The sequence below is a fragment of the Aphanomyces astaci genome (genome assembly GCF_000520075.1).
Source record: "Aphanomyces astaci strain APO3 unplaced genomic scaffold supercont1.27, whole genome shotgun sequence".
Classification (NCBI taxonomy): Eukaryota; Oomycota; class Saprolegniomycetes; order Saprolegniales; family Verrucalvaceae; genus Aphanomyces; species Aphanomyces astaci.
The window spans coordinates 252047-262701 of NW_009798290.1; the positions used below are offsets into that span (position 1 = coordinate 252047).

The 10655-nt window shown below is 48.2% G+C and overlaps 3 protein-coding genes across 5 annotated transcripts; 1 reads left to right on the forward strand and 2 right to left on the reverse strand.

The window, feature by feature from the left end:
• Positions 1 to 178: 178 nt before the first annotated feature.
• On the reverse strand, positions 179 to 1156 carry H257_10258 (hypothetical protein; the record flags this gene model as incomplete). Its single annotated transcript, XM_009836743.1, has 1 exon — positions 179 to 1156. The coding sequence occupies one exon, from the start codon at positions 1154 to 1156 to the stop codon at positions 179 to 181; it is 978 nt and encodes a 325-aa protein (XP_009835045.1).
• Positions 1157 to 2191: 1035 nt separating this feature from the next.
• On the forward strand, positions 2192 to 4247 carry H257_10259. 2 transcript variants are annotated; one of them, XM_009836745.1, is made up of 7 exons: positions 2192 to 2371; positions 2425 to 2470; positions 2553 to 2717; positions 2791 to 2897; positions 3090 to 3299; positions 3791 to 3877; positions 3941 to 4247. In XM_009836745.1, exons 1-6 carry the CDS (start codon positions 2256 to 2258, stop codon positions 3798 to 3800), a joined length of 654 nt encoding a protein of 217 aa, XP_009835047.1. In that variant the 5' UTR covers positions 2192 to 2255; the 3' UTR covers positions 3801 to 3877; positions 3941 to 4247. The 2 variants fall into 2 exon arrangements, with proteins under 2 accessions (XP_009835047.1, XP_009835046.1); XM_009836744.1 differs by having other exon boundaries at positions 3090 to 3276.
• Positions 4248 to 4746: 499 nt separating this feature from the next.
• On the reverse strand, positions 4747 to 8656 carry H257_10260. 2 transcript variants are annotated; one of them, XM_009836746.1, is made up of 3 exons: positions 6448 to 8656; positions 5626 to 5944; positions 4747 to 5134 (listed from the first exon to the last, which is right to left on the reverse strand). In XM_009836746.1, the coding sequence occupies exons 1-3, from the start codon at positions 8584 to 8586 to the stop codon at positions 4860 to 4862; spliced, it is 2733 nt and encodes a 910-aa protein (XP_009835048.1). In that variant the 5' UTR covers positions 8587 to 8656; the 3' UTR covers positions 4747 to 4859. The 2 variants fall into 2 exon arrangements, with proteins under 2 accessions (XP_009835048.1, XP_009835049.1); XM_009836747.1 differs by lacking the exon at positions 4747 to 5134 and having other exon boundaries at positions 5514 to 5944.
• Positions 8657 to 10655: the final 1999 nt, after the last annotated feature.

The following is a 10655-nucleotide window of genomic DNA, read 5'->3' on the forward strand; positions in this document are numbered from 1 at the left end:
ACACACAACGACTAGTTCAACAGTGAATAATCTTGAAGTTATAACGTTATTTGTGAAGTGCCATACATACATGTACAAACTACCGCCCCTTTCCTATGAGGGGTTTTGTACTGACGGCATGAACTGGGTTGAGTACAACTACATACATGCATTGTTTCGTGCCTGGACTGACGGGGAGTCAGGGGGGAGGTTGGTCCTGTTTTAGATGTCGTTCTTTCAAGGTTTTCAGGCTCTTTCCTTGCTTTTTTCGACGCCACCAGGTCTTGGCACTGTCTGCAAAGAGCATTGGAGGGGCCACGAGGATGGCGGCAACCCCCACGCCGACGGCCACGACGGCCAACGCCGCGACCACCACCACCGCTTTGGTCACAGCGCGAACCGGGGCTGTCGGTCCAAGTGCCGTCGACGAAGACGTTAGGAACGCCCGGGGGGTGCACATGACGTCAGTGTGATGCTGCCATTCCACGCGGCAGAGCCAGCAAAAGTCAAACTCGCAGTAGATGCACGTCATATGGGTACATCCCCCTGTCTTTTCAATGGCGGCGTGGCATTGGGGGCACGATCGGACGTCGTGATGCTGCGTCCACGCTTGAAACGACTTGTCCTTGTGGCAGCCAAAGTGATGATACACGTCGCCACAGGTTTTGCAAAACGTCAAGTTGCAGTCGCTACAGAAGACCTTTCGACGGCTCACGACACTGTCTTGGCTGTGACATCGAGGACATTCAATCCTCGATTGGTGGTTCTTGGTGGCTGGGGGCTGGACGAGATCCACGAACAGTTGGTAGTCGTCCGCCGTCGTGTGTTGAAGCACGTTGTCTGGAGATAACGTGGCAGTGCAATGTGGGCCAGGACAAGTGAACTTCGCACCAGTCCAACGACGACGACGGCCTTCGTTTACGATCGTCATGTGCATGTACTGCAACATGCAATCATCACACACTGTTGTGCTGCAGAACCCACATGTGTATGTCTCGGAGGTTTGGTTATTTCCACCCGCCATAGCGCCATCGAGATCGTCGAGGCAGATGGCACAGCGACGAGCTACGGGGGCTACTGATGCTTCGGATGGCAAAGCAACACCATCAGGTACTGTGGCTGCAGGACCGACGAGTAACGTTGCGGCGGAAGCGGGCTGCTGCTTGTGTGGGTGCATGACCGAATAAAGTAAAGTGACACAAACCCTACTCCAAGTGCGTGATTGCTGCGAGGACTATATCTATGTCGTGCCGAATCGGGCGGTGGATAAGAAGATACTTTTGTACCTGTTGAACCTGTGTGAAATTTCGAAAATACTTCGAAGTAAATAAATATCGCGTACAATGTGCTGCACATTCTGCCTCGTCCAACCCACACACACGTCATGGGGTGGCGCCAGAGTCGTGATGCATAGTCATTGAGTAACGTTAGCTTCGTCATTGGGCGCAACAACATTGATCGACAGGGTTTTGCACTGGGCTACTGTATGTATCTGTAGTAGTTGTCCATCTGTACTACAGTATATTCTCATTCGGACTGTTGTTGGCAGCTGACACACCCGAGCGTTTCGTCCGACATCGTCCCCCCAAGAGCTCTATACTAGGATATATGTGGAAGTATGTATATTTGTTCCCCGCGAGCATTTCTGTGACGATGTCGTCGTGCTTCACCGTCGCATTCTTTCTGCTCAATTGTTTGCTTGGTGGGGTGACCTTTCGGCGGGCAGCTTGAAACCGTTGCATGTTGCCAAGCCACTTGGAAGGACCATTTGAATAGATGAGCGACGTGTGGCATTACGTTGCACAGGTTTGCGTACTAAAGATTGCACGTATCGAACGTTGCTCAATGCTTAATGTTAATTAGTGGTATGGTGGATCTTTGGTCTTGGATTTGGCAAGATACAGTACAGTACTACTTATGCAGTGGCGAATGGAGTTGACGGTAACGTTACCGGTAGGTTGTTGCTTTGAACGCGTTGGGTGACGTCAGGGGCAGTATCCTGTCAAAATCAACCGACCAAATCAAATAGGAGTACCACACTACAGTATAGGTTCATTGAAGTTCTAGTGTCTGGATTGCTTGTACTTTCAACACCACAACAATAAAATCTGACTTCAATGTGCACTGGCTGGCTTGACAAATGCAGTAATATATATTAGCCAATGGCATCGCGCCACTTGCCAGATCTGTCCAATGGCCTTTGGTTCATTGTCCAGCCACCAGCTCATTGGCTATATTCAATTTTCGAACGTCCAAGGCCTCACCATCACTTCCAAATGCTACGAAAGTACACGGTACAATTCGGCGCCGCTGCGGCGGCCGCTGCCGGCATGGTTGCGAGTCAATCAAGCCCCGATAGTCCGGCCCGTTGCGACAAGATCTACGAGAGTGGGTACGTACATCCGGGCTCATCTTTGGGGCCATTTATATCGGGCTCACTTGTAGCCAAGTGTTGGGTCGCGGCGTCAAGTTGGAGCTGTGGAAAGCCAAGGTAGGGCGTGTGCCAGTTGTACTGAATGGTGTGCTCTACCGAGTGGAATTTCAATCGTAGTGTTGCTGCGACTACTTTGTAGCACAAGAATGTGGATGTGTTGGATTTGGAGAGCGAAACCATTCAAACGGGACTCACCCGCGTGCGCGACTTCAACGCGACAGGCGCCAAGTTTGTCCACGTGGCCAACAAATTGCTCCGCAACGTGCTTGAATCGGCGCTCACTCAGTTGCCCAACGACGAAGACGTACGTTGCCCTCATCGTCGTCACCATCATCACTACCCCATCCAACGACCATCGATCTATCTGGTTTCTGTAGACGGTGGTGACCACACCATTGGGCCACAAGGTCAAAGGCGTCGACTACGAGGAGGGGGTGACTGTGTGTGGCCTTGCCTTGGTCGAACGCAGTCTTGTCAGTGAACAGTACGTCATCTTTCTGTACATACACACATATTGGGTCAAATGGATGGACTTGCTTTAGCCTTGAAACGCTACAATATGATGGGTTGTGGCAGGCTAGCCATAATACTTCTTCCTATTAACTCGTCAATTCTTGATATATTTTTCATCTTTTTAAGCTTAATATTGTACAATACTTACACCCTTTAAATGTAGGTTGCAGCTGCTGCTTAAGACCACGCTTCCATTTGATTCAGCGATTGGACAGTTGCAATTGAGTCCGCCAGGGGACTCTCCCGGCGCGCTGGCGGCCGTCGACTTGCCAGATGGCATCGAAGACATGCACGTGATATTGCTGCATCCTGAATTCGCGTCCTTTGACGTAATTCAACCTGCGATCCAAGTAAAGTGGACACGTCGATATATGTATGGTGGGCATTCAATATTGTGAATATGCGCTATAAACTTGCAAAATTCGCGTGGTTTGTCGAATCGATATTGAATCACGCAGGAGTTCTGATTGGCTGACTATACTTGTCCTTTCAGTAAGAGCCAATCAAATCCGCTAAAAATTGGATTCGTAGCCAATCGCGTCGATTCGTGATTCGATTCGGCGGCGTGATTCGACTTGGGGTCTGGAAATTCGTACCGAATCCACAATATATACGGCTCTTTGGTTTCGCTTGTTTAGTTTGACTAGAATTTTACGTCTGGTGTTCATATATATATATTGGGGACGTAATTGCTGCTATACCAGCTTCTTGTTTACTTGTTTTTTCCTTTTTAACTATTGTTAAATATTTAAAACCAACATGCATGATTATTATAACTAAAAAATTCGACTGTTTTTAACTTATTCAATCGTTAATTTACAGCTAATTTTTTTAATTGGATATATATCTATATTGGGGACGTAGCTGCTGCTGAAAAAAGGCGTGTCGCCAGACCACATCCAAGTCGTGACTCTGGTCACGTGTCCGGCCGCCGCCGACAAGTTTTGCGCTGTACGGAGACCTTATCTACCTACATGATATCCATCATCACAAATATGATATATTCGGTGGTAGACATTTGGCGATGTGAATTTAGTAACGGCGGCATTCGATGCCGCGTCCGACAGCCAGCACCGCATTGTTCCTGGCTTGGGCAACTTTGAGAAGCGCTACGTGGGCGATGACTCGGGTGTGGTGCCGGACGCCGCCGCCGGTGAAGACGACGATCAAGCGAGTGCTGGGTGGAGCTCTTGGTGGCCTTTCAAGTAGAATCCAAGAGGCTGTCGAGATAATCGCATTGAAAATGGATGGACGACAGACAGCGTTCGATTCCGTAGAAAGCGGAACTTAACCGAATACGAATCGATTGTGTTCTTTTCCCGGTATTGTCCTTTTACCCACAATGCGGACTTTAGTGCGGATTCTTTGCCAAATCTATCGTTCGATTGGTTGTCCTGACTTTTGTATGTAAAATCCGTCAAGTGTCACACTAATTGAAGTCGCACACTAATTCGATGTTGTATTGGTCAACGAGTGGTTGATTTGATTGGCTACTTGATTCGTGACCCGGGTTTTGATTGGTCGATATATCGATTGTCTGCTGATTTGGTGCACACGGCTGTTGTAAGTGGAATCGATGCTGTTTTGAGGGGTCAGTATAGTGAGTGACCTTGGCTGTCTGTAATTAGTGTGCACCACTTACAGTAGTCGAGTACTCCAGAATATTAGGTACTGTACCGTACAGTAGTCGTTTCTGAATAATGTAAAGCGATAAAGTCTATAGCGGCTACACTGGAGCATATGCCGCCCACCACAAACAATTCAAAATGGACTGGCAACATATTCACGATTTCGTAAGCTTTTTTTAACTCTTACTCCTACTCTTATGCTATGTATGGTATAATAATATGAGTCGAGAAATAGAATATCTCTTTACTACTGTACGTACAGTCCACTGACAACCCATACGGAATGCTATATATACTCTTCTTCTCTACTTGTCACTATGTTGCTGTTGTTGGCGCTGCTCCCTTCGCTTCTTGGCTTCGGCGCCCACGCGCTTGAACTTCATGCTCTTGGTCTTCGAGACGCCGCTAAACTTCTTTGGATCTGCGCTCGACATGCGCGCCAAGTCGCGGCACCCCTTGCCGCCTTCCCAGTGGGTGCTCGTGTTGGCAGCCCCCACGACATTTCCGCACGGACACTCTTTCAACTGACTCGGGTGTTCCCGGGAACAGAGGCCGCAAATAAACCGACTTGCAAAGATGCCTGTTCACAATGTTATATATTTCACATATATATATATATATATATATGTAGCAATGCAAATTATATACATATATACTAGTATATATATATATGTAGCAATGCGAATTATGCATATACTAGCATATACCAGTGGTATGTAACAATGCGAATTGTATATCTATATATATGTGTGTGTATAAATGCAATTATATATATATATATATGTATATGATATTCACATACACACAAGAGCATTCGATCAATACTAATGTAGATTAGAGCTGGTAGTTTTGCATTCCCATTTTTTATCAAGGATATGTTGTTTTAAGACGCACGTTTGTCAGCATGTGAACAATAGGATTCCATGTAGTCATAGAGATATAACATATATATATATATATATATATATATATATATAATATTAACATAACGTTACAAGAGTATTCAATCAACACTGGCGTATTTTAGAGCTAGCGTTTCATTCCGATTTTGATTTTTTTGTCTAAGCACACCTTTGTCTGCATCTGGACACGTCGCCGATGCGGCGTGGCACTTGTCGCAGGGGTACGCCTTTCCGCAGCATTGAAAGCGAAACCACCGGAATGACTTGGCGTAGTGGGCGCATCGGCCCTGGTTGGGCAAAGGACTGCCCACGACTATACCGTCATCTAGAACGAGTTTCTTCTTGGCTTTGGGCTGGCTATGGTCGACGTAGCGGTCTGTGCTTTGGTTTACGATCGAAAATGCTTTGCATTCCACGGCTAATTTAACATGACACTGCCGACACGCCACTTCTGACCGAATGCGGGGGATTATCGCCATCAGCGCTTCCTATTAGAATCCAAGACGTTACTTTTTATAGAGTGAGAGAAGGGCCCACTACGTTGTTTACAGTTAGTTTAGAACGTAGCGTACAACGAAAATAGGGTATAACTGTAACTGAAATGTCAAAAATGTACGATCAAGCGTGGAAGAATATATGTATATATATACAACAGACAACTGATTTCCTGTTGCAAGGGTGATGAAAACAATGGCATATAAATATATATATTATGCATCTAACGATGTCAGAACGCATATATATATATAACAAAAAAGGGGTACTGTTTCTCCTTTGATCCGACAACATACGTGTACAAATCACGCCACCTTGTCGTGTACGTATATATATATACGAACGAACAGGATTCCCCCAAAATGTACATATTTAAATATATAAATACATTTTTGTCCATGTCAAAGGCACATTTACACATCCACAAATTGACACTATTTTAGTACTTGTTGCATTCTAGCCAAAATACATATATATATATATCCCAAGTTAATACCTCTGCACAGGACGAACACACGGCCAAGAAGACACTGGGCGGCATCACGTCGACCAGTGTGCAGTTGATCAGGTGCAAATTCATCGCCATTTGGTTGCCAGCGTGCATGAGCACCGGGCGCACGTCCACCGTCTGAAGCACACTGCACCGCCGACACCATTGGCGGATCGAATGTTTGGTCAGGGATAGCACTGCGTCAAACGCTAGCGGACATTGGGCGCACTGGAACGCACATTTGATCTCATACAGTTGCAGCGTGTCCACTTGATGCAAGAACAAGCCATTCAGGTGGAGGTGGATGGCTTTCGGGTCCACTTCCAGGTCTAGCTTAACGCGCAACGACGCAGGGATGAGGCGGGCGTCCCTGGCTTCGTCATCTCTCTCCGAGTTTGAATCGTTGTCATCTGTTTGAGTCTCCAGCGTACTGCTAGAGGGGGCGGACGATGCTGCTGCTGCTGCTGGTACCTTGCCCGGGGGGATATGGGGGGAGTCGGGTACATGCAGCAGCCGCCGAGCCGCTGCTATACCGATAACTTTGGGCGCGTGTATATCGGACTTCACGACGGCGACTGGATATGGTGGGGGTGATATGGTGGTGGGAGAAGATGATGATTTCACGTATTCAGATAAGACCTTGAACCGCCCAACGCACTCCTTCAAGCTGCGGCCGTCCACACACTCGGCAATGGCATGCCATCGATCTCTAGCCTTGTCAAACGATCCAGGGGGAAACGCTTTCAACGCCATGTCCAGCTGAGCTTGTTGAGACGATGTCCATGGCCCCTTCTGTGACAGAGTGGCGGCATCCCCAACAGCACGGGGGCTGTTGTGGCTCAACACATTCTTGTCTTCTGGAGGATTCTCGTCGGAAAAAGGAGGCGATATATCATGATCATCCTCCGCCACCACTCGTTCCGCTTCCCCAGCAACTAGAGACGTGGTTGCCTTGTCTGGGGTCGAAGGGGCGTGGGTAAAGCGGCAGGCGTCGCCTTGGTTGCAGTCGCCTCTGCCAAAGAATCGACACAACTGTGTGGGTTTTTTCGAGCTGGCCTTGGCGGACTTGTCTAGTGGTGGTGGCTGGATCGACTTGGCTTTGTCCACGAGTATACTCGGAGGTGGTGACACGTCATCGTTTTGTTTACGGCGAGCCCGACGACGTCGCACAGACTTGGCGGTGCTGTCGACTGGTTGGCCGAGGCTATCCGCGGCTACCACCACCTGTGAAGCGTTGTCCAACTGTGCTTGAAATGGATCGGTTGGAGACGTAGTCGCTGGACCGTACACTTGGTTATGGGGGGACATAGTCGTAGCCAATGCCGTAACTGGGGTAGCCGTCGAGTTGGTAGCCGCCGCTGCCTTGCCTCGTTTTTTGGTACGTGTAGCCGTGGGTGTAGCCGTAGCCGTGGGTGTAGCCGTAGCCGTGGGTGTAGCCGTGTAGCTGTTCTTCAGTGGTGTGCCCTTGGTTGCGATTGGTTTCACACGTGGGTTGACAGGAAGAGTGTGGGCAAACAGGCAAGCTGAACCTTGGGTGCATGTTCCGGCTGCAAAGTAGCGACATCGTCGAAGCGGGGTCGTCGTCATCGCCGATGTCAGACTTGACGTAGCTGGCTCTACATCGACACGGGGTTCCTCGGGAGACGTCGGGCCAATTGTAGACGTAGCGGCGCTGCTCGACGACGGAACTGCTTTGATTGGGATGTTGTCGTCGACAACATCATCGACTGGAGGTGGCTGTTTGATCGGACGAGGTGGTTGAATGATCAGTCTCAAGTTGTTGTCTAGCCAGGTGAGGGTCTTTCGGAGCACCAGTTGCCCTGGAAACAGCGCTTGGCGGTCGTGAAGATGGGCCGCGATTGTGTGTGCAAACTTGGCTTGGAACCCGGGCACGCTGTCGCATTCAATGGAGAATGCCGCTGGTTCCTGCGGGTATGCGAGAGGCACGTGGACGTGTACGACAAGTCCATTCTCCAGACGGAACGGGAACTCTGGGTCGCTCGGAACGACGCGGAGGACAAGGGTGCATGGCCGTTGCACAGCACTAGGGGAGAAGACGCGAGAGGCGCCGTACCGCCGCAGGACTGCGAAGAGTTCTCTTTCTTCAAGGGACGAGATGGTCGCGAGCTGCTCTTGCCAAGACATGCTGCTGCTGGGCGACGTTGTGAGGATTGTGGTGCCTCGAGGTGGTGATCCGAGAATTCGTACCCAAGCGAATTTCGAAGTAACAATTGAAAATGTCGGCTTTTGTACGCTCAAAGTGCTTCGAAGTACGTTGCACAATTATCACAAAACTCGCATATAGGTAGTGTATAACGTTAGTCATTTTGTCAAAAATTTGGACTTTTGTGCTGAATACTACTGTAGTAGCCAAATCTATCGATCGATTCTTTGAAATGAATTTTTCTACTATGATGCACGTCATCTAAAAACTTCCAACTGGCCAAATCGAAGAGTGGAGGTTTTATTATTTAACGTACAATTAATGTAGTTAAACCCAAAAACCAAAACGTTAAATACCGATTTTATGCGTTTTATCACTGCAGTGGGAGGTTAAAGGTCCCAACTGCCTCCGGATATTACATACGGATAAGAGTCACATACCAAAATCAAGATACATCTCAGCGGCCACCTATGGCCAAATATCCATGCGCCCATGTAAAATACCACTAGGTTAAATATCTATTTTCATCACCAAATTTGAATATGAGACGTAGAATTTCTTCACCACATTGAGATCTCTCGATTCTACGTCTCAATTTGCTGAAATTTTGAGTAATGAATATGAAATAGAAGCCAGAAAATTTTGTGAAAAGTTGGTAGTTTATAGGTGACGATTATCATAACGTTAACGCCATACTATTCATAGTATGCGATAATATATGTAGCAATAATTATGAGCATACACTAATTTGATGTTGGTCATGATTTCCTACAATCTGATTGGCTCAATTCACCTGGCGATTCTTCTGTATGTACCGCATATTCTTGTGTTTACTCTAAACTGAAGCGACATGGAGAATGAATCGACATAACCTAATGTACAGTGGATCACAAAAGTCTGCATACCCCATGCACCTGCACTCATGTATGAGTGATTGTGGGATCATTATGCATCTGCCAATCACATGAATGCGTCGTACAGATGGCCATTGACGTAGACAACCTGAAACACCATTTCTTCCGTTTGATTGGTCTTAGCATCCTTGAGAAAAGTGGGATGTCATGCCGTCTGTCAAGATGTTGACGGTACAAAAGTCTGCATACCCTAAACGATTGGAGGCGCTAGACCCCCAATAAACATTCAATGCATCACGTGCACAGCTCACTTTTCCTTCTCACCTCGCACGAGCACACTAAGACGCTTAAAGCACCAAGCATGCAGGCCAATCCTACCGAAACACCTCCTGGCAGCGAAATATCGCAGGCGATTCGAAATCTGGTGATTTCACACCACCAGGATGGCAAGGGCTACAAGACAATCGGCTCTCTGCTCCGTCTCCCCAAGGGAACGGTCCAAACAATCGTACGGAAGATCAAGAACGGTGTATCTGCGCCAAAACCTCGCTCTGGAAGACCCCGTGTGACGACGGAGAGCGAAGACCGGCTCATCACCCGCGAAATCAAGAAAAACCGGCGCCTCAGCGCCGAAACTCTGCAAGAGAGTCTTGCTGTCTTTCACGACAAAGACATCTCAACCCAGACGATTCGCCGTCGGATCAAAGCCGAGGGACTGAATGGCCGAGCAGCAAGACGCAAGCCATTCATTTCGAAGGCCAACAAGGGGAAGCGTTTGGCCTATGCCAAAAAGTACCAAAATCGCTTGCCTGAAGACTGGCACAAGGTTCTTTGGACGGACGAAAGTCCATTCAACCTCTCGGGTTCGTCGGGGCGCATCTATGTGTGGCGCAAGGTCGGCGAAGAATTCAAGGAAGAATGCCTGGCTCCGACGTTCAAGAGTGGTCGCCAGACAGTCATGTTGTGGGGGGCCATTGGGTACAATGGTGTCGGCACACTGGTGGTGTGTGAAGGCAAAATGAAGTCCACGGACTATCTTGCCATGGTGGAGGAGAGCATAGGCGAAAATTTCGCCAAACTCGGCCTCCCTCTGGACTTTGAGTTTCTTCAAGACTACGCGCCAATCCACAAGACGAAGATTGTCGCCAAGTTTTTCGACGACAACGGTTTGTATTTGTTGAACCACCCCCCCCCCA